Source organism: Salmo trutta, chromosome 11 (assembly GCF_901001165.1).
Source record: "Salmo trutta chromosome 11, fSalTru1.1, whole genome shotgun sequence".
NCBI classification, from domain to species: Eukaryota; Metazoa; Chordata; class Actinopteri; order Salmoniformes; family Salmonidae; genus Salmo; species Salmo trutta.
In genome coordinates this window covers 13,991,308-14,015,104 of record NC_042967.1, presented here as the reverse complement: position 1 = coordinate 14,015,104, position 23,797 = coordinate 13,991,308, and the positions used below count along the sequence as shown (strand labels likewise).

Below are 23,797 nucleotides of genomic sequence, written 5' to 3'. Positions count from 1 at the left end.
GAGAGAGGGGAACGAGAGAGAGAGAGAGAGAGGGGAACGAGAGAGAGAGAGAGGGGAACGAGAGAGAGAGAGAGGGGAACGAGAGAGAGGGGAACGAGAGAGAGAGGGGAACGAGAGAGAGAGAGAGGGGAACGAGAGAGAGGGGAACGAGAGAGAGAGGGGAACGAGAGAGAGAGAGAGGGGAACGAGAGAGAGAGAGAGGGGAACGAGAGAGAGGGGAACGAGAGAGAGAGGGGAACGAGAGAGAGAGAGAGAGAGAGAGAGAGGGGAACGAGAGAGAGAGGGGAACGAGAGAGAGAGGGGAACGAGAGAGAGAGGGGAACGAGAGAGAGAGAGAGAGAGGGGAACGAGAGAGAGGGGAACGAGAGAGAGAGGGGAACGAGAGAGAGAGAGAGGGGAACGAGAGAGAGAGGGGAAATAGAGCGAGAGAGGGCGAGACAGAGAGAGGGCGAGACAGAGAGAGGGCAATGGAAAGAGAGGAGAAAGAGAGAGAGAGGGGAAAGAGAGAGAGGGAAAGAGAGAGCGTTCACAGTTATCAGCGTTATCAGATCACAGCAAAATCACACTCTACTTGAACAGAGCTTTGCTCAATCATGAGGCATCAAAGCCAGAGTTTAATAATATTAAGAAATGCTATAGATGGAAGGAGAGTAGTGTGGAAATCTACCAAAAAACAAATTCAATCCCTTCTCGACAATTTCCTGGACAAAATGTTTCACTGTAATAGTGAAGGTGTAAACCTCGTAGTAGAAAACCTGAGCCTACAGCTTCACTATAGTGAATCACTAATACAGAAATACACTACGGAAAAAGATGGAACAGCTCGTCAGAAATAAGCTCAATGTAATTGAAGAATCCATAGAATCGAACCACTTCTGAGAAAATTGGAAAACTCTAAACAAACAACAACACAAAGAGTTATCTATCCAATACAGAGATGCGTGGATAAACCACTTCTCCAATCTTTTTGGCTCTTTAACAAAGAATAAACAGCAAAACCATATACTGTCCATGATCAAATACAAATCCTAGAATCATCTACTAAAGACTACCAGAACCCACTGGATTCTCCAATTACATTGAATGAACTACAAGAGAAAATACAAACCCTCCAACCCAAAAAGACCTGTGGTGTTGATGGTATCCTAAATGAAATGATCAAATACACAGACCACAAATTCTAATTGGCTACACTTAAGCTCTTTAACATCATCCTCAGCTCTGGCATCTTCCCCAATATTTGGAACCAAGGACTGATCACCCCAATCCCCAAAATAACTACCGTGGGATATGCGTCAACAGCAACCTTGGGAAAATCCTCTGCATTATCATTAACAGCAGACTTGTACATTTCTTCAGCGAAAACAACGTCCTGGGCAAATGTCAAATTGGCTTTTTACCAAATAACAGACCACATATTCACCCTGCACAACCTAATTGACAAACAAACAAACCAAAACAAAGGCAAAGTCTTCTCATGCTTTGTTGATTTAAAAAAAAGCTTTTGACTCAATTTGGCATGAGGGTCTGCTACACAAATGCATGAAAAGTGGATGAATGCATGAAAACATACGACATTATAAAATCCATGTACACAAACAACAAGTGTGCTGTTAAAATTGGCAAAAAACACATTTCTTTCCTCAGGGCTAGAGGATGAGACAGGGATGCAGCTTAAGCGCCACCCTCTTCAACATATATATCAACGAATTGGCGAGGGCACTAGAACAGTCTGCAGCAACCGGCCTCACCCTACTACAATCTGAAGTCAAATGTCTACTGTTTTCTGATGATCTGGTGCTTCTGTCCCCAACCAAGGAGGGCCTACAGCAGCACCTGGATATTCTGCACAAATTCTGTCAGACCTGGGCCCTGACAGTAAATCTCAGTATGGCAAAAACAAGGGTGTTCTAAAAAAAGGTCCAGTTCCCAGGACCACAAATACAAATTCCATCTAGACACCATTGCCCTAGAGCACACAAAAAAACTATACATACCTCGGCCTAAACATCAGCCCCACAGGTAACTTTCAGATCGTTCACATCTTTGTGGGAGACAAGGCAAGAAGGGCCTTCTATGCCATCAAAAGGAACATAAAATTTGACATAGCAATTAGGATCTGGCAAAAAATACTTGAATTAGTTATAGAACCCATTGCCCTTCATGGTTGTGACGTCTGGGGTCCGCTCACCAACCAAGAATTCACAAAATGGGACAAACACCAAATTGAGAGACTGCATGCAGAATTCTGCAAAAATATCCTCCATGTACAACGTAAAACACCAAATAATGCATGCAGAGCGGAATTAGGCCGATACCCGCTAATTATCAAAATCCAGAAAAGAGCCGTTAAATTCTACAACCACCTAAAATGAAGCAATTCCCAAACTTTCCATAACAAAGCCATCACCTACAGAGAAATAAACCTGGAGAAGAGTCCCCTAAGCAAGCGGGTACTGGGGCTCTGTTCACAAACACAAACAGACCCCACAGAGCCCCAGGACAGCAACACAATTAGACCCAACCAAATCATGAGAAAACAAAAAGATAATTACTTGACACATTGGAAAGAATTCACCAAAAAACAGAGCAAACTAGAATTATATTTGGCCCTAAACAGAGAGTACACAGTGGCAGAATACCTGATCACTGTGACTGACCCAAAATGAAGGACATCTTTGACTATGTACAGACTCAGTGCACATAGCCTTGCTTTGGCAATGTAAACATATTTTTCCCATGACAAGGTAAAAACCTGCCGCTTGCCCATGAGCAAGGCAGTTAACCCACTGTTCCCCGGGCGCCGAGGACGTGGACGTCGAGAGAGAGAGAGAGAGAGACGCTCAAGTCACACCTCTCATTGACAGCTCATGACTCAGAGAGCTGAAGGGGGAATCATGTATTATGGCTGCTGGAATTAACATGAGACCCTGGTGAAACGGCAAGGGGTATAGCCAAGAGTGGTGTATAGTGGTGCTCACACTCACACAAACTCACGTTCTGAAACAACATCCATACGAATGACACAAAGCTTCTGTTGACATCACTTATGACTAATGCTAGACTCACCCAGAAAACACACACAAAAAAACAGACAGACAGAACTGCACAGACACACCCAACATCACAGACAGACAGAACTGCACAGACACACCCAACATCACAGACAGACAGAACTGCACAGACACACTCAGAGCCACAGACAGGCAGACACAATTACACTGTCGACAGATGGAAAGAAACCTAGAGAGAGACTCACAAACACCCCAACGCACACATGTTCTGCAACAACATACAAACACACTGAGTCTGTTGACTGATCTGAGCTCAGGCCTGGCGTGGATTAAACAGGTTTAATGTGTCATGTTACCATGGGAGACAGTAATACCAGCAGAAAGAAAACCACACAGCTTATCAACACTCACAGGTACACATATCGTAGACAGACAACACACACACACACACAAACACACCCCTATGCTGGCCAAATGAGTCAACTAGGGCAGCTTTTAAAATAGGCAGCTCCAATACTGGGTCATAGAAAGGTCACCCTGAAACCACAAAAAGGGAAACTTTTCCACTACCATCAACTTGTATGGACTGTATACTGATCTCACCGGTTTTATAGAGCCTTTTAAAGGAACTCAACGGACTGTGTTGAATATCGGCTGGAATCACTGTGATTAAAAAACATACACACACTTGCTCACACCTAAACACCTTCGTACTGTACATAAACTGGTACTGTTTGCACAATGTTTTTTTGTCCTGTACACACACACACACACACACACACACACACCCTGGAGGAGGGGTGTCATGCTTGAGCGAGCCCATCGTTTCCCTCCCTCTTCGCACGGCTTGTCCTCCCTTCCCCTTTGATCCCAAATAACAGGTCAGCCATCAGACTAAGCTCCTCCTTCCCAGCCCCTCTACCGTCCCCATCGCCACGGTTACAGTGCTACAGCGGAGCGTGAATGACAACATAGCATCAACAGTCTTCGTTCTCAGTAGCGTACTGTGTCTGTTTCTGCAGTGTCAGGCTGTTTAATGACCGGGAGTTCTGACCAAACGATCAGGTATCATTTTCTTTTTACCACATATTTACCTATCCATTTTTCAATTCATATTTGTATCGGTTATGAAAACCCAATTCTGAAGCCTATCAAGGGCCGCAGCTGCAACTTGGAATACAATTTATAATAATTCCGTTGAGTCTGCCATCACGTACAAATACAGTTGATCTATGAATTCATATTGTGTCTGATTTAGAAAAAGAGAAAGAATGAAGCCTTTCATATTTAATATAACAGTTTTTGGCCGTTACATGGGATAAACAGGCTGCTAATAATAGTGTAGACTATCTTTACTCCCAGACTCCCACTGAGCAGTCAGCCTTCAAACGATTAAACAAGAATTCCTTCAAATTAAAAAGAAAACAGTCTCGTTTCAAAATGCTAGCTGATCAAAACTCTGCCAATCACAAAGTAACTGGAGACGTGAGTTACTGGATCAGTGACAGCAACCATGAAAGACAACAGTCACTGAGAGAGATATGCAAATACAGTTGAAGTCAGAAGTTTACATACATTTAGGTTGGAGTCATTAAAACTCGTTTTTCAACCACTCCACAAATTTCTTGTTAACAAACTATAGTTTTGGCAAGTCAGTTAGGACATCTTGTCACGTCCTGACCAGTAAAGGGGTCATTTATCATTGTAGTATGGTCAGGGCGTGGCAGGGGGTGTGGTTTTTGAGTGTTTTGGGGTTGGTTTATTTAGAGGGGCCTCCAGCGACGCCCCTCAGCCCGGGGCCTCCAGCGACGCCACGCAGCCCGGGGACTCCAGCGACGCCACGCAGCCCGGGGACTCCAGCGACGCCACGCAGCCCGGGGACTCCAGCGACGCCCCTCAGCCCGGGGACTCCAGCGACGCCCCTCAGCCCGGGGACTCCAGCGACGCCACGCAGCCCGGGGACTCCAGCGACGCCACGCAGCCCGGGGCCTCCAGCTACGGTCTGCAGCCAAGAGCCTTCAGCGGTGGTCTGCAGCCCAGTTTTCAGAACGGGAGCTACGCCCAGAGCCAGAGCCACCTCCGTAGTGGGAGGGTTGTCGAAGGGGGGGTGTAGCACAGGAACCATCGTTGACGGTGGCCACCCTTCCTTCCCTCCCTCCCTTTAGGTTTGGGGTTGTTTTTGTGGGGTTTTTTGTTTTGAGGTGTAGTCGGGGTCTGTACCTTTGGGGGGGGGGGGGGGGGGGGGGGGTACTGTCACGTCCTGACCAGTAAAGGGGTCATTTGTCATTGTAGTATGGTCAGGGCGTGGCATGGGGTGTGGTTTTTGAGTGTTTTGGGGTTGGTTTATTTAGAGGGGATTTGTTCTAGTTTTCATTTTCTATGTTCGTTTTCTATGTGTGGCCGAGTATGGTTTCCAATCAGAGGCAGGTGTCTTCTCTTGTCTCTGATTGGAAGCCATACTTAGGCAGACCTTTTTTCCTTTGGGTTTGTGGGTGGTTGTTTTCTGTATAGCCGTGTGCCTTACGGAACTGTTTGGTTGTTTGTTTATTTTGTTTGAGTGTTCTCTCTAATTAAAGAAAGAAGATGAGCACTATACCAGCTACGTCTTGGTCTGTCCCTCACGACGCTTATGACACATCTACTTTGTGCATGACACGTAATTTGTCATTTAGAAGCTTCTGATAGGCTAATTGACATAATTTGAGTCGATTGGAGGTGTACCTGTGGATGTATTTCAAGGCCTACCTTCAAACTCAGTGCCTCTTTGCTTGACATCATGGGAAAATCAAAAGAAATCAGCCAAGACCTCAGAAAACAAATTGTAACCTCCACAAGGCTGGTTCATCCTTGGGAGGTATTTCTAACGCCTGAAGGTACCACGTTCATCTGTACAAACAATAGCACGCAAGTATAAACACCATGGGACCACGCAGACGTCATACCGCTCAGGAAGGAGACGCCTAGAGATGAACGTACTTTGGTGCGATAAATTGCAAATCAATCCCAGAACAACAGCAAAGGACCTTGTGAAGATGAGGAAGGAAAATTGTGGATATATTGAAGCAACATCTCAAGACATCAGTCGGTAAGTTTAAGTTTGGTCGCAAATGGGTCTTCCTAATGGACAATGACCCCAAGCATGCTTCCAAAGTTGTGGCAAAATGGCTTAAGGACAACAAATTCAAGCTATTGGAGTGGCCATCACAAAGCCCTGACCTCAATACTATAGAAAATGTGTGGGCAGAACTGAAAAACCGTGTGCGAGCAAGGAGGCCTACAAACCTGACTTAGTTACACCAGCTCTGTCAGGAGGAATGGGCCAAAATTCCCCCAACTTATTGTGGGAAGCTTGTGGAAGGCTACCCGAAATGTTTGACCCAAGTTAAACAATTTAAAGGCAATGCTACCAAATACTAATTGAGCGTATGTAAACTTCTGACCCACTGGGAATGTGATGAAAGAAATAAAAGCTGAAATAAATCATTCTTGCTACTATTATTCTGACATTTCACATTCTTAAAATAAAGTAGTGATCCTAACTGACCTAAGACAGGGAATCTTTACTAGGATTAAATGTCAGGAATTGTGAAAAACTGAGTTTAAATGCATTTGGCTAAGGTGTACGTAAACTTCCGACTTCAACTGTATCCCATCAACTAACGCTCAAGTGATTGAGCGAAAAGCTTAAATTGTATGTTTGTCAGAATTAAATGTATGTTTGTGGGGAAACTGCCCATGCTTAGACCACAGCCATCTTCAGAAACATATCTTTAAAGCCCATGCTTAGACCACAGCCATCTTCAGAAACATATCTTTAAAGCCCATGCTTAGACCACAGCCATCTTCAGAAACATATCTTTAAAGCCCATGCTTAGACCACAGCCATCTTCAGAAACATATCTTTAAAGCCCATGCTTAGACCCCAGCCATCTTCAGAAACATATCTTTAAAGCCCATGCTTAGACCCCAGCCATCTTCAGAAACATATCTTTAAAGCCCATGCTTAGACCACAGCCATCTTCAGAAACATATCTTTAAAGCCCATGCTTAGACCACAGCCATCTTCAGAAACATATCTTTAAAGCCCATGCTTAGACCACAGCCATCTTCAGAAACATATCTTTAAAGCCCATGCTTAGACCACAGCCATCTTCAGAAACATATCTTTAAAGCCCATGCTTAGACCCCAGCCATCTTCAGAAACATATCTTTAAAGCCAGAAAAGCCACCATGACCCATTCTGTGTCTATTACAGCAATGCATTAAACATTAACCAATCAAATGTCATGATGTTGTGTTATTACCAATGCATTCTGGGTGTTGATTACCTGACAGCTTGTGTTTAGGAGCCGAGTGTACAGAAAAACATCTAAAAAGGCAAAAGCATCATGTTTAACTAACTAACCATCAATGACAGAGAGAAGCAGATGGACCCATAGAAAATCATAGGCTATCACTCTCCTCAATGCACAAGAGACTCATATCATCTGCCTTAACCAAACACAACACAATGGAGAATCTTGGCACCAGGTGGAATATGCTTTTGCTCCGAGGCTCCAGTTCCTGAAGGAGTCAGAAAAGGACATCAGTCTACAGCGTGCCAGGAACAGGGACAAGGTAAACTCCACAGACAGACAGACAGACAGAGCGAAAGAAAGAAAGAAAGGTTACCCCTAGGTACACTGCGGAAAATAAATAACCTACCGGCGTATATTGTGATTAATGACGCTCCTTTTTTAGGATCCCTTCAATGGCAGTTAGGAAGTAGATCCATAGTGCTGGAGTTATAGGAGAAAGAGAGGCTAGCTGCTGAAGCACACCGAGGTCAATACTACAGAATGATTCTTCTTTGTGGAGGACTGTTGTAGCAAGTGAAACTGAGCTACAGGCTACATTTTCACAATAAATCAGGTGAGCTGTAGGAACGGAAGGGATCTGTCCAGACAGATTACAACTGTGCAAACACATGTGCACATGTGCTCCTGCATGTACAGTACGCACACAGCAATAGACACACAGACGCACACACACACTAATAATCAAACACATTCCACAGCCTGTCCACACATGCCCTGAACCAAGACACCTATCCTCCCATGCTGTCACCCATCCCTCCCTCCCTCCCTCCAACCACCTTCTCTTACCTCAGTCCTTCTTCTGCCATGGAAACAAGGGCAGTAAGCACGGGCCATGTTCATGTGGCTGAGTCCTGACCTCTCAGACAAACATGTAGGGTCGCAGGCTAACTTGTGCAACTTACAGAGTCACACCAAGCAGACTGTGCAACCTACAGAGTCACACCAAGCAGACTGTGCGTATCCAAGATTCCCTTTAGAATCCCTTACACCTTTCAGGTGATCTGGAAGCACAGTAGAGTTGCCAGTAGAGTTGCCAGTAGAGTTGCCAGTAGACCGTACTTCAGTCCAAATCAATTCCTGTCTTACTAGTAGAGCTCCAGGGGGTTGAAACGTGAGAAACAGGCTGAGCTCTTGGTAACCGCAGCCCGCCTTAGGTGCTTTGTGTGGAGGCGAAAGCACCTCTAGACGTCCCCCTGGCCAGTCTAGTCCATAAAGTTTAATGGCTAATCCCACTGTAGAGGAGGTGATAAAAGCAAAGGCCCTTTTTCCCCCTCACAGTCAGTAAAGCCTCCCAGCTAACACAGGTCTATAGACTTCACTACATAGACCTTCATTCAATTCCAATGCATTGACTCCCCCATTCAATTCCAAAGCACTAACTCCCATACTCGGACTCCCATACTAAATCCTCTATTCTACCGTACGCTTCACCAGTACTGAAACAAGTGCAGATGAATACCGTCTTCTCTGTCACTATCAGCGGATGGCACGGTTTAGTTTCCAAGTATTACAGTACACAGCCCCAGACCTCAATGGTGAGAGAAAGTGAGAAGAGCCCTTATCAGACTGTTATCAAGTCTCCAGCCTTCTCAGTGGTTGCACAACTTCCCTTTTCTCTAGTACTGTGTGTGTGTGTGTGTTCTATCTAGAGGAGATGTCATGAGAAGTGATATTCTCCATTTCATTATCAGTTTGAGCACATTGCGTAGACATCTTCCTCTCACAGAGAAGCCTTCCTCTCACACGGCTAAACTGGCCAGTCAAATATAGTTTAAACTGATGCAGAAGCTCTATTCTGGAAAGCTTTTTCACCACAGTCGCTGAAGTAGAAACCGATGGCTAGATGAGTGACGGTGCAGGATGGTCTTTCACAAAACTGAAACCATCGCCTGATTCACCGCAGTCTGAAATGATCGGATCAACTCACAAACATAGGCCTCGAGTGATGAACAAAAACCTGCGCACGCACGCACGCACGCACACACACACACACACACGCACACACGCACACACGCACACACGCACACACACGACCAGTTGAAGCACTATACGATGTTGAAGAGAACCTACAGATGGATCTTAATTTGATCACCCTGTTGCAGGAGAACTTGTAGTGTATTTGATCACCCTGTCGCAGGAGAACTTGTAGTGTATTTGATCACCCTGTCGCAGGAGAACTTGTAGTGTATTTGATCACCCTGTCGCAGAAGAACTTGTAGTGTATTTGATCACCCTGTCGCAGGAGAACTTGTAGTGTATTTGATCACCCTGTCGCAGGAGAACTTGTAGTGTACTTGAGGTTAAAAAAAGGCTTCAGACGTGATTATTTTCCTGAACAAAACATCGATCAACCCCTTCCAAAAATGTCCATTAATTAAAATCCACATAATAATTCACATTTCCTGTTGCTGCAGGATTATTTTGCTGCTGTAGCAGGAACATTGATTGACCTATTACTGTACCTAGCCATAGGACATCCCGTGGTTTGAGGCCCAGGGCTTAAACAAGAAAATATACAGGTTGTTAACTCTCCATTGTGTGATTTGGGACGTTAGGGGCAGTATGTGTGGGTGTATGCAGGTGGGACGTTAGGGGCAGTATGTGTGGGTGTATTCAGGTGGGACGTTAGGGGCAGTATGTGTGGGTGTGTGCAGGTGGGACGTTAGGGGCAGTATGTGTGGGTGTATGCAGGTGGGACGTTAGGGGCAGTATGTGTGGGTGTATGCAGGTGGGACGTTAGGGGCAGTATGTGTGGGTGTATGCAGGTGGGACGTTAGGGGCAGTATGTGTGGGTGTGTGCAGGTGGGACGTTAGGGGCAGTATGTGTGGGTGTGTGCAGGTGGGACGTTAGGGGCAGTATGTGTGGGTGTATGCAGGTGGGACGTTAGGGGCAGTATGTGTGGGTGTGTGCAGGTGGGACGTTAGGGGCAGTATGTGTGGGTGTGTGCAGGTGGGACGTTAGGGGCAGTATGTGTGGGTGTGTGATTTGGGACGTTAGGGGCAGTATGTGTGGGTGTGTGATTTGGGACGTTAGGGGCAGTATGTGTGGGTGTGTGATTTGGGACGTTAGGGGCAGTATGTGTGGGTGTGTGATTTGGGACGTTAGGGGCAGTATGTGTGGGTGTGTGATTTGGGACGTTAGGGGCAGTATGTGTGGGTGTGTGATTTGGGACGTTAGGGGCAGTATGTGTGGGTGTGTGCAGGTGGGACGTTAGGGGCAGTATGTGTGGGTGTATGCAGGTGGGACGTTAGGGGCAGTATGTGTGGGTGTGTGCAGGTGGGACGTTAGGGGCAGTATGTGTGGGTGTATGCAGGTGGGACGTTAGGGGCAGTATGTGTGGGTGTATGCAGGTGGGACGTTAGGGGCAGTATGTGTGGGTGTGTGCAGGTGGGACGTTAGGGGCAGTATGTGTGGGTGTGTGCAGGTGGGACGTTAGGGGCATATGTGTGGGTGTATGGGGGGACGTTAGGGGCAGTATGTGTGGGTGTAGTGCAGGTGGGACGTTAGGGGCAGTATGTGTGGGTGTGTGCAGGTGGGACGTTAGGGGCAGTATGTGTGGGTGTGTGCAGGTGGGACGTTAGGGCAGTATGTGTGGGTGTGTGATTTGGGACGTTAGGGGCAGTATGTGTGGGTGTGTGATTTGGGACGTTAGGGGCAGTATGTGTGGGTGTGTGATTTGGGACGTTAGGGGCAGTATGTGTGGGTGTGTGCAGGTGGGACGTTAGGGGCAGTATGTGTGGGTGTGTGATTTGGGACGTTAGGGGCAGTATGTGTGGGTGTGTGCAGGTGGGACGTTAGGGGCAGTATGTGTGGGTGTGTGATTTGGGACGTTAGGGGCAGTATGTGTGGGTGTGTGATTTGGGACGTTAGGGGCAGTATGTGTGGGTGTGTGATTTGGGACGTTAGGGGCAGTATGTGTGGGTGTGTGATTTGGGACGTTAGGGGCAGTTTGTGTGGGTGTGTGATTTGGGACGTTAGGGGCAGTATGTGTGGGTGTGTGCAGGTGGGACGTTAGGGGCAGTATGTGTGGGTGTGTGCAGGTGGGACGTTAGGGGCAGTATGTGTGGGTGTATACAGGTGGGATGTTAGGGGCAGTATGTGTGGGTGTGTGATTTGGGACGTTAGGGGCAGTATGTGTGGGTGTGTACAGGTGGGACGGTAGGGGCAGTATGTGTGGGTGTGTGATTTGGGACGTTAGGGGCAGTATGTGTGGGTGGGTGCAGGTGGGACGGTAGGGGCAGTATGTGTGGGTGTGTGATTTGGGACGTTAGGGGCAGTATGTGTGGGTGTGTGCAGGTGGGACGTTAGGGGCAGTATGTGTGGGTGTATGCAGGTGGGACGTTAGGGGCAGTATGTGTGTGATTTGGGACGTTAGGGGCAGTATGTGTGGGTGTGTGCAGGTGGGACGTTAGGGGCAGTATGTGTGGGTGTGTGATTTGGGACGTTAGGGGCAGTATGTGTGGGTGTGTGCAGGTGGGACGTTAGGGGCAGTATGTGTGGGTGTATGCAGGTGGGACGTTAGGGGCAGTATGTGTGTGATTTGGGACATTAGGGGCAGTATGTGTGGGTGTGTGCAGGTGGGACGTTAGGGGCAGTATGTGTGGGTGTGTGATTTGGGACGTTAGGGGCAGTATGTGTGGGTGTGTGATTTGGGACGTTAGGGGCAGTATGTGTGGGTGTGTGATTTGGGACGTTAGGGGCAGTATGTGTGGGTGTGTGCAGGTGGGACGTTAGGGGCAGTATGTGTGGGTGTGTGATTTGGGACGTTAGGGGCAGTATGTGTGTGATTTGGGACGTTAGGGGCAGTATGTGTGGGTGTATGCAGGTGGGACGTTAGGGGCAGTATGTGTGGGTGTGTGATTTGGGATGTTAAGGGCAGTATGTGTGGGTGTGTGATTTGGGACATTAGGGGCAGTATGTGTGGGTGTGTGCAGGTGGGACGTTAGGGGCAGTATGTGTGGGTGAATGCAGGTGGGACGTTAGGGGCAGTATGTGTGTGATTTGGGACGTTAGGGGCAGTATGTGTGGGTGTGTGCAGGTGGGACGTTAGGGGCAGTATGTGTGGGTGTATGCAGGTGGGACGTTAGGGGCAGTATGTGTGGGTGTGTGATTTGGGACGTTAGGGGCAGTATGTGTGGGTGTGTGATTTGGGACGTTAGGGGCAGTATGTGTGGGTGTGTGCAGGTGGGACGTTAGGGGCAGTATGTGTGGGTGTGTGATTTGGGACGTTAGGGGCAGTATGTGTGTGATTTGGGACGTTAGGGGCAGTATGTGTGGGTGTATGCAGGTGGGACGTTAGGGGCAGTATGTGTGGGTGTGTGATTTGGGATGTTAAGGGCAGTATGTGTGGGTGTGTGATTTGGGACATTAGGGGCAGTATGTGTGGGTGTGTGATTTGGGACGTTAGGGGCAGTATGTGTGGGTGTGTGCAGGTGGGACGTTAGGGGCAGTATGTGTGGGTGTGTGCAGGTGGGACGTTAGGGGCAGTATGTGTGGGTGTGTGCAGGTGGGACGGTAGGGGCAGTATGTGTGGGTGTGTGATTTGGGACATTAGGGGCAGTATGTGTGGGTGTGTGCAGGTGGGACGTTAGGGGCAGTATGCGTGGGTGTGTGCAGGTGGGACGTTAGGGGCAGTATGTGTGGGTGTGTGATTTGGGACGTTAGGGGCAGTATGTGTGTGATTTGGGACGTTAGGGGCAGTATGTGTGGGTGTATGCAGGTGGGACGTTAGGGGCAGTATGTGTGGGTGTGTGATTTGGGATGTTAAGGGCAGTATGTGTGGGTGTGTGATTTGGGACATTAGGGGCAGTATGTGTGGGTGTGTGCAGGTGGGACGTTAGGGGCAGTATGTGTGGGTGTATGCAGGTGGGACGTTAGGGGCAGTATGTGTGTGATTTGGGACGTTAGGGGCAGTATGTGTGGGTGTGTGCAGGTGGGACGTTAGGGGCAGTATGTGTGGGTGTATGCAGGTGGGACGTTAGGGGCAGTATGTGTGGGTGTGTGATTTGGGACGTTAGGGGCAGTATGTGTGGGTGTGTGATTTGGGACGTTAGGGGCAGTATGTGTGGGTGTGTGCAGGTGGGACGTTAGGGGCAGTATGTGTGGGTGTGTGATTTGGGACGTTAGGGGCAGTATGTGTGGGTGTGTGATTTGGGACGTTAGGGGCAGTATGTGTGGGTGTGTGATTTGGGACGTTAGGGGCAGTATGTGTGGGTGTGTGATTTGGTACGTTAGGGGCAGTATGTGTGGGTGTGTGATTTGGGACGTTAGGGGCAGTATGTGTGGGTGTGTGCAGGTGGGACGTTAGGGGCAGTATGTGTGGGTGTGTGCAGGTGGGACGTTAAGGGCAGTATGTGTGGGTGTATGCAGGTGGGATGTTAGGGGCAGTATGTGTGGGTGTGTGATTTGGGACGTTAGGGGCAGTATGTGTGGGTGTGTGCAGGTGGGACGGTAGGGGCAGTATGTGTGGGTGTGTGATTTGGGACGTTAGGGGCAGTATGTGTGGGTGGGTGCAGGTGGGACGGTAGGGGCAGTATGTGTGGGTGTGTGATTTGGGACGTTAGGGGCAGTATGTGTGGGTGTGTGCAGGTGGGACGTTAGGGGCAGTATGTGTGGGTGTATGCAGGTGGGACGTTAGGGGCAGTATGTGTGTGATTTGGGACGTTAGGGGCAGTATGTGTGGGTGTGTGCAGGTGGGACGTTAGGGGCAGTATGTGTGGGTGTGTGCAGGTGGGACGTTAGGGGCAGTATGTGTGGGTGTATGCAGGTGGGACGTTAGGGGCAGTATGTGTGTGATTTGGGACATTAGGGGCAGTATGTGTGGGTGTGTGCAGGTGGGACGTTAGGGGCAGTATGTGTGGGTGTGTGATTTGGGACGTTAGGGGCAGTATGTGTGGGTGTGTGATTTGGGACGTTAGGGGCAGTATGTGTGGGTGTGTGCAGGTGGGACGTTAGGGGCAGTATGTGTGGGTGTGTGATTTGGGACGTTAGGGGCAGTATGTGTGTGATTTGGGACGTTAGGGGCAGTATGTGTGGGTGTATGCAGGTGGGACGTTAGGGGCAGTATGTGTGGGTGTGTGATTTGGGATGTTAAGGGCAGTATGTGTGGGTGTGTGATTTGGGACATTAGGGGCAGTATGTGTGGGTGTGTGCAGGTGGGACGTTAGGGGCAGTATGTGTGGGTGTATGCAGGTGGGACGTTAGGGGCAGTATGTGTGTGATTTGGGACGTTAGGGGCAGTATGTGTGGGTGTGTGCAGGTGGGACGTTAGGGGCAGTATGTGTGGGTGTATGCAGGTGGGACGTTAGGGGCAGTATGTGTGGGTGTGTGATTTGGGACGTTAGGGGCAGTATGTGTGGGTGTGTGATTTGGGACGTTAGGGGCAGTATGTGTGGGTGTGTGCAGGTGGGACGTTAGGGGCAGTATGTGTGGGTGTGTGATTTGGGACGTTAGGGGCAGTATGTGTGTGATTTGGGACGTTAGGGGCAGTATGTGTGGGTGTGTGATTTGGGATGTTAAGGGCAGTATGTGTGGGTGTGTGATTTGGGACATTAAGGGCAGTATGTGTGGGTGTGTGATTTGGGACGTTAGGGGCAGTATGTGTGGGTGTGTGATTTGGGACGTTAGGGGCAGTATGTGTGGGTGTGTGCAGGTGGGACGTTAGGGGCAGTATGTGTGGGTGTGTGCAGGTGGGACGTTAGGGGCAGTATGTGTGGGTGTGTGCAGGTGGGACGGTAGGGGCAGTATGTGTGGGTGTGTGCAGGTGGGACGGTAGGGGCAGTATGTGTGGGTGTGTGATTTGGGACATTAGGGGCAGTATGTGTGGGTGTGTGCAGGTGGGACGTTAGGGGCAGTATGTGTGGGTGTATGCAGGTGGGACGTTAGGGGCAGTATGTGTGTGATTTGGGACGTTAGGGGCAGTATGTGTGGGTGTGTGCAGGTGGGACGTTAGGGGCAGTATGTGTGGGTGTATGCAGGTGGGACGTTAGGGGCAGTATGTGTGGGTGTGTGATTTGGGACGTTAGGGGCAGTATGTGTGGGTGTGTGATTTGGGACGTTAGGGGCAGTATGTGTGGGTGTGTGCAGGTGGGACGTTAGGGGCAGTATGTGTGGGTGTATACAGGTGGGATGTTAGGGGCAGTATGTGTGGGTGTGTGCAGGTGGGACAGTAGGGGCATTATGTGTGGGTGTGTGATTTGGGACGTTAGGGGCAGTATGTGTGGGTGGGTGCAGGTGGGACGGTAGGGGCAGTATGTGTGGGTGTGTGATTTGGGACGTTAGGGGCAGTATGTGTGGGTGTGTGCAGGTGGGACGTTAGGGGCAGTATGTGTGGGTGTATGCAGGTGGGACGTTAGGGGCAGTATGTGTGTGATTTGGGACGTTAGGGGCAGTATGTGTGGGTGTGTGCAGGTGGGACGTTAGGGGCAGTATGTGTGGGTGTGTGATTTGGGACGTTAGGGGCAGTATGTGTGGGTGTGTGCAGGTGGGACGTTAGGGGCAGTATGTGTGGGTGTATGCAGGTGGGACGTTAGGGGCAGTATGTGTGTGATTTGGGACATTAGGGGCAGTATGTGTGGGTGTGTGCAGGTGGGACGTTAGGGGCAGTATGTGTGGGTGTGTGATTTGGGACGTTAGGGGCAGTATGTGTGGGTGTGTGATTTGGGACGTTAGAGGCAGTATGTGTGGGTGTGTGCAGGTGGGACGTTAGGGGCAGTATGTGTGGGTGTGTGATTTGGGACGTTAGGGGCAGTATGTGTGTGATTTGGGACGTTAGGGGCAGTATGTGTGGGTGTATGCAGGTGGGACGTTAGGGGCAGTATGTGTGGGTGTGTGATTTGGGATGTTAAGGGCAGTATGTGTGGGTGTGTGATTTGGGACATTAGGGGCAGTATGTGTGGGTGTGTGCAGGTGGGACGTTAGGGGCAGTATGTGTGGGTGTATGCAGGTGGGACGTTAGGGGCAGTATGTGTGTGATTTGGGACGTTAGGGGCAGTATGTGTGGGTGTGTGCAGGTGGGACGTTAGGGGCAGTATGTGTGGGTGTATGCAGGTGGGACGTTAGGGGCAGTATGTGTGGGTGTGTGATTTGGGACGTTAGGGGCAGTATGTGTGGGTGTGTGATTTGGGACGTTAGGGGCAGTATGTGTGGGTGTATGCAGGTGGGACGTTAGGGGCAGTATGTGTGGGTGTGTGATTTGGGACGTTAGGGGCAGTATGTGTGTGATTTGGGACGTTAGGGGCAGTATGTGTGGGTATATGCAGGTGGGACGTTAGGGGCAGTATGTGTGGGTGTGTGATTTGGGATGTTAAGGGCAGTATGTGTGGGTGTGTGATTTGGGACATTAGGGGCAGTATGTGTGGTTGTGTGATTTGGGACGTTAGGGGCAGTATGTGTGGGTGTGTGCAGGTGGGACGTTAGGGGCAGTATGTGTGGGTGTGTGCAGGTGGGACGTTAGGGGCAGTATGTGTGGGTGTGTGCAGGTGGGACGGTAGGGGCAGTATGTGTGGGTGTGTGATTTGGGACGTTAGGGGCAGTATGTGTGGGTGTGTGCAGGTGGGGCCCGGGGAGGGGGTATTTGAGCAAGGTGTGTGTTTGAAGCGATGCCTGTGATCTGACAGTGTGTGTTACGGGGATTTTAACAGTGGGTGTGTATGTGTGTGAGACAGTGTGTGTGTGTTGACAGTGGGGATACCCATAGCGCTTCTTATTCACACTCATACCAGTAACTGCGGATTGGCCTTGAGAGCAGTGTGTGTGTGTGTTTGTGTGTGTGCAGAGTAGCTCAGAGCTAGCAATTAATAGCATCATTACTGTGGTCACTGTGAGGGCGGCCTTTAGTACATCAGACTGCAGGCCATCACATCAGAACACACAGCTGCTCTCTAGGGGTTTAACACAAGTGTGTGTGTGTGTGTGTGTGTGTGTGATTGTGTGTGTGTGAGTGTCTAGCTGCGTTTACACAGGCAGTCCAATTCTGATATTTGTTTCTCCACTAATTGGTCTTTTGAGCAATCACATCAGATCTACTTCAAATCAGATCTTTTAAAGAGCTGATCCAATTGTTCAGAAGACAAATCAGTGAAAATTAAACAGAATTGGCCTGCCTGTCTATTTGCAGTGTCTGTGTGCCTGTGTGTGCTCACCCAGCTAGGCTGTAGGCACACAGTAACCAAGCGAAATGTCTCCAGCAACACACTCTCATTGTGTGGGAGTTTTACTTCCTAACACATCCATTCTGTTATGTTCCCATGGGGTATTGCAATGGTACTCTGTGCAGCATGGCAAATGGAGACATCGCGCTCTACCTTGACTTTGTAAACAGGAGAATACAGGGGAGAGCGGGTAGGACGCATAGCCGCTAGCTATTGTTGTTAGCTCTGTTGTCTCGGATCGGTTGCCTAAACGGCGTATTTGCCAGTCAATGTTAACAACGCCAACAAGAGGCTCTTTTGAACTAAATATGCTACTTATGTGGAAGTAGAATTCGTCCTTGGTGAGTACGGAGATAAAACATGAATACATTTCCAGAAAATGGAACCTTTTTGTTGTTGTCGTCGTCGTCGTCTCATGAATAGTGCATTAGTAGAGAGCTCTTCAAAAATGCAAAGATAAGATCAAAACAAATACACTTGTACTTCCTGAGGGGAAAATGAGATGTTTAATGGCCTCCCATCCCCCAGAGACCCCGCCAGGAGGAAATGATGTCAGCAGATTTCTGATTAACACATAATTCAATATGCTCAAATATCAACCGACAACAAAGCTACAAGGACTCCACTCCCCTACTCTATCGTTCTCAAATCCCCCTTTAAAAGACAGGAAGAAAAGGGAAGAGATAAATGAGAGAATGGGCTGGAAAAGACAAAAGGTATTACGCTATTAAACCCTTCATTCGCTTGTAGATGAACTTAGCTGGGTCATCCCACGAAATGGAATTTATTATTTCACCTAATTTAAACATTCTGTCATGAAGAGCACATGTTCAGTTTAATAAAAAACATGTTTTCCCATCTCAAAAGGCTAAACAAAAAAATGACTACAGTATGTGCCAGATAAAGTAACAGGTTTGAGGATTTCATCTTAAAATCAGCCATAAATCCCCTTACGACAAGGGGAATGGAAGTGGGTTGTGTGTAACAGGGAGGGACAATTGAACGCAAAAAAGAATATATATATACACATACATACACTACCGTTCAAAGTTTGGGGTCACTTAGAAATGTCCTTGTTTTTGAAAGAAAAGCACATTTTTTACCCATCAAAATAACATCAAATTGATCAGAAATATAGTGTAGACATTGTTAATGTTGTAAATGACGATTGTAGCTGGAAATGGCAGATTTTTTATAGGATATCTACATAAGCGTACAGAGGCCCATTATCAGCAACCATCACTCCTGTGTTCCAATGGCATGTTGTGTTAGCTAATCCAAGTTTAGGAGCTTCATTAAATAGTACCCGCAAAACACCAGTCTCAACGTCAACAGTGAAGAGGCGACTCCGGGATGCTATTTAATGAAGCTCCCAGTTGAGGACTTGTGAGGCGTCTGTTTCTCAAACTAGACACTAATGTACTTAGTTGTGCACCGGGGCCTCCCACGCATTCTATTCTGGTTAGAGCCAGTTTGCGCTGTTCTCTGAAGGGAGTAGTACACAGCGTTGTACAAGATCTTCAGTTTCTTGCCAATTTCTCGCATGGAATAGCCTTCATTTCTCAGAACAAGAATAGATTGACGAGTTTCAGAAGAAAGTTCTTTGTTTCTGGCCATCTTGAGCCTGTAATCGAAACCCACAAATGCTGATGCTCCAGATACTCAACTAGTCTAAAGAAGGTCAGTTTTATTGCTTCTTTAATCAGTACAACAGTTTTCAGCTGTGCTAACACAATTGCAAATGGGTTTTCTAATGATCAATTAGCCTTTTAAAATTATAAACTTGGATTAGCTAACACAACTTGCCATTGGAACACAGGAGTGATGGTTGCTGATATTGGGCCTCTGTACGCCTATGTAGATATTCCATAAAAGAAATCAGCCGTTTCCAGCTACAATAGTAATTTACAACATTAACAATGTCTACATTGTATTTCCGATCAATTTGATGTTATTTTAATGGACAAAAAAAACGTGGTTTTCTTTCAAAAACATGGACATTTCTAAGTGACCCCAAACTTTTGAATGGTAGTGTGTGTGTGTGTGTGTGTGTGTGTGTGTGTGTGTGTGTGTGTGTGTGTGTGTGTGTGTGTGTGTACATACATACAGTGGGGGGGGGGAAAGTATTTGATCCCCTGCTCATTTTGTACGTTTGCCCACTGACAAAGAAAGGATCAGTCTATAATTTTAATGGTAGGTTTATTTGAACAGTGAGAGACAGAATAACAACAAAAATATCCAGAAAAAGACATGTCAGAAATGTTATAAATTGATTTGCATTTTAATGAGGAAAATAAGTATTTGACCCCCTCTCAATCTGAAAGATGTCTGGCTCCCAGGTGTCTTTTATACAGGTAATGAGCTGAGATTAGGACCACACTCTTAAAGGGAGTGCTCCTAACCGCAGATTGTTACCTGTAAAAAAGACACCTGTCCACAGAAGCAATCAATCAATCAGATTCCAAACTCTCCACCATGGCCAAGACCAAAGAGCTCTCCAAGGATGTCAGGGACAAGATTGTAGACCTACACAAGGCTGGAATGGGCTACAAGACCATCGCCAAGCAGCTTGGTGAGAAGGTGACAACATTTGGTGCGATTATTCGCAAATGGAAGAAACACAAAAGAACTGTCAATCTCCCTCAGCCTGGGGCTCCATGCAAGATCTCACCTCGTAGAGTTGCAATGATCATGAGAACGGTGAGGAATCAGCCCAGAACAACACGGGAGGATCTTGTCAATGATCTCAAGGCAGCTGGGACCATAGTCACCAAGAAAACAATTGGTAACACACTATGCCGTGAAGGACTGAAATCCTGCAGCGCCCGCAAGGTCCCCCTGCTCAAGAATACATATACATGCCCGTCTGAAGTTTGCCAATGAACATCTGAATGACTCAGAGGACAACTGGTGAAAGTGTTGTGGTCAGATGAGACCAAAATGGAGCTCTTTGACATCAACTCAACTCGCCGTGTTTGGAGGAGGAGGAATGCTGCCTATGACCCCAAGAACGCCATCTCCACCGTCAAACATGGAGGAGGAAACATTATGCTTTGGGGTGTTTTTCTGCTAAGGGGACAGGACAACTTCACCGCATCAAAGGGACGATGGATGGGGCCATGTACTGTCAAATCTTGGGTGAAAACCTCCTTCCCTCAGCCAGGGCATTGAAAATAGGTCGTGGATGGGTATTCCAGCATGACAATGACCCAAAACACACGGCCAAGGCAACAAAGGAGTGGCTCAAGAAGAAGCACATTAAGGTCCTGGAGTGGCCTAGCCAGTCTCCAGACCTTAATCCCATAGAAAATCTGTGGAGGGAGCTGAAGGTTCGAGTTGCCAGACGTCAGCCTCGAAACCTTAATGACTTGGAGAAGATCTGCAAAGAGGAGTGGGACAAAATCCCTCCTGAGATGTGTGCAAACCTGGTGGCCAACTACAAGAAGCGTCTGACCTCTGTGATTGCCAACAAGGGTTTTGCCACCAAGTACTAAGTCATGTTTTGCAGAGGGGTCAAATACATATTTCCCTCTTTAAAATGCAAATCATTTTATAACATTTTTGACATGCGTTTTTCTGGATTTTTTTGTTGTTATTCTGTCTCTCACTGTTCAAATAAACCTACTATTAAAATTATAGACTGATCATCTTTGTAAGTGGGCAAACGTACAAAATCAGCAGAGGATCAAATACTTTTTTCCCCCACTGTACATGCATGCATGCATGCATGCATTACATACATACATACATACATACATACATACATACATACATACATACATACATACATACATACATACATACATACATACATACATACATACATACATACATACATACATACATACATACATACATACATACATACATACATACATACATACATACATACATACATACATACATACATACGGAAATATTCAGACCCCTTGACTTTTTTTTTTACATTACAGCTTTATTCTAAACTTGATTAAATAAACTCAGCAAAAAAAGAAATGTCCCTTTTTCAGGACCCTGTCTTTCAAAGATAATTGAAAGAAGGCCTTCCCTGTGGCTCAGTTGGTAGAGCATGGTGTTTGCAACGCCAGCATGGTGTTTGCAACGCCAGCATGGTGTGTGCAACGCCAGGGTTGAGGGTTCGATTCCCACAGGGGGCCAGTACAAAAAATAAAAAATAATGAAATGTATGCATTGACTACTGTTAGTCGCTCTGGATAAGAGCGTCTACTAAATGACTAAAATGTAAATGTAATAATTTGTAAAAATCCAAATAACTTCACAGATCTTCATTGTAAAGGGTTTAAACACTGTTTCCATGCTTGTTCAATGAACCATAAACAATTAATGAACATGCACCTGTGGAACAGTCGTTAAGACACTAACAGCTTACAGACGGTAGGCAATTAAGGTCACAGTTATGAAAACTTAAAACACTAAAGAGGCCTTTCTACCGACTCTGAAAAACACCAAAATAAAGATGCCCAGGGTCCCTCCTCATCTGCGTGAACGTGCCTTAGGTATGCTGCAAGGAGGCATGAGGACTGCAGATGTGGCCAGGGCAATAAATTGCAATGTCCGTACTGTGAGACGCATAAGACAGCGCTACAGGGAGACATGACGGACAGCTGATCGTCCTCGCAGTGGCAGACCACGTGTAACAACACCTACACAGGATCGGTACATCCGAACATCACATCTGCGGGACAGGCACAGGATGGCAACAACAACTGCCCGAGTTACACCAGGAACGCACAATCCCTCCATCAGTGCTCAGACTGTCCGCAATAGGCTGAGAGAGGCTGAACTGAGGGCTTGTAGGCCTGTTGTAAGGCAGGTCCTCACCAGACATCACCGGCAACAACGTTGCCTATGGGCACAAACCCACCATTGCTGGACCAGACAGGACTGGCAAAAAAGTGCTCTTCACTGACGAGGCACAGTTTTGTCTCACCAGGGGTGATGGTCGGATTCGTGTTTATCGTCGAAGGAATGAACATTACACAGAGGCCTATACTCTGGAGCGGGATCGATTTGGAGGTGGAGGGTCAGTCATGGTCTGGGGCGGTGTGTCACAGCATCATCGGATTGAGCTTGTTGTCATTGCAGGCAATCTCAGCGCTGTGCGTTACAGGGAAGACATAGATGACCAGCAGGGCCAAATAATAATAATCACAGTGGTTGTTGAGGGTGCAACAGGTCAGCACCTCAGGAGTAAATGTCAGTTGGCTTTTCATAGACCAAATGTTAGAATAGCAGAAACATAGAAATGTTTGCTAATAAATATAACATTTACATAGGTATTCAGAACCTTTACTCAATACTTTATTGAAGAACCTTTGGCAGCGATTACAGCCTCGAGTCTTCTTGGGTATGACGCTTCAAGGTTGGCAAACCTTTATTTAGGGAGTTTCTTCCATTCTTCTCTGTCGATTCTCTCAAGCTCTGTCAGGTTGGATGGCGAGCGTTGCTGCACAGCTATTTTCAGGTCTCTCCAGAGATGTTCGATCGGGTTCAAGTCTGGACTCTGGCTGGGCCACTCAAGGACATTCAGAGACTTGTCCCGAAGCCACTCCTGCGTTGTCTTGGCTGTGTGCTTAGGGTCATTTTCCTGTTGGAAGGTGAACCTTCACCCCAGTCTGAGGTCATGAGCGCTCTGGAGCAGGATTTTATCAAGGATCTCTCTGTACTTTGCTCTGTTAATCTTTCCCTCAAATCCTGACTAGTCTCTCAGTCCCTGCCGCTGAAAAACATCCCCACAGTATGATGCTGCCACCACCATGTTTCACCATTGGGATGGGACCAGGTTTCCTCCAGACGTGATCCTTGGCATTCAGGCCAAAGAGTTCAATCTTGATTTCATCAGTCAAGATAATCTTGTTTCTCATGGTCTGAGACTTTTGGTGCCTTTTGGCAAACTCCAAGTGGGCTGTCATGTGCCTTTTACTGAGGAGTGGCTTCTTTCTGGCCACTCTACCATAAAGGCCTGATTGCTGGAGTGCTACTGAGATGGTTGTCCTTCTGGAAGGTTCTTCCATCTCCACAGAAACTCTAGAGCTCTGTCAGAGTGACCATCGGGTTCTTGTTCACCTACCTGACCAAGGAACTTCTCCCCCAATTGGTCAGTTTGGCCGGTCGGCCAGCTCTAGGAAGATTCTTGGTGGTTCCAAACTTATTCCAATTAAGAATGATGGAGGCCACCTTCAATGCTGCAGAAATGTTTTGGTACCCTTCCCCAGATCTATGCCTCAACACAATCCTGTCTCTGAGCTTTAT

The 23,797-nt window shown here is 47.5% G+C and overlaps 1 protein-coding gene across 7 annotated transcripts in view; it reads right to left on the bottom strand.

Moving 5' to 3' along the window:
- LOC115202250 (type II inositol 3,4-bisphosphate 4-phosphatase) overlaps positions 1-23,797 on the bottom strand; it is a 200,972-nt gene that overhangs the window by 120,072 nt on the left and 57,103 nt on the right. The window contains exon 1 of one of the 7 annotated variants that reach the window (XM_029766262.1): positions 8,159-8,274. The exons of 5 other annotated variants lie outside the window; for them this stretch is intronic. In XM_029766262.1, the coding sequence (XP_029622122.1) occupies positions 8,159-8,212 (54 nt within the window). In that variant the 5' untranslated portion in view covers positions 8,213-8,274. Of the gene's footprint in view, positions 1-7,718; positions 7,917-8,158; positions 8,275-23,797 lie in introns of those variants that run through there. One more of the 7 variants, XM_029766263.1, reaches the window with a different exon arrangement.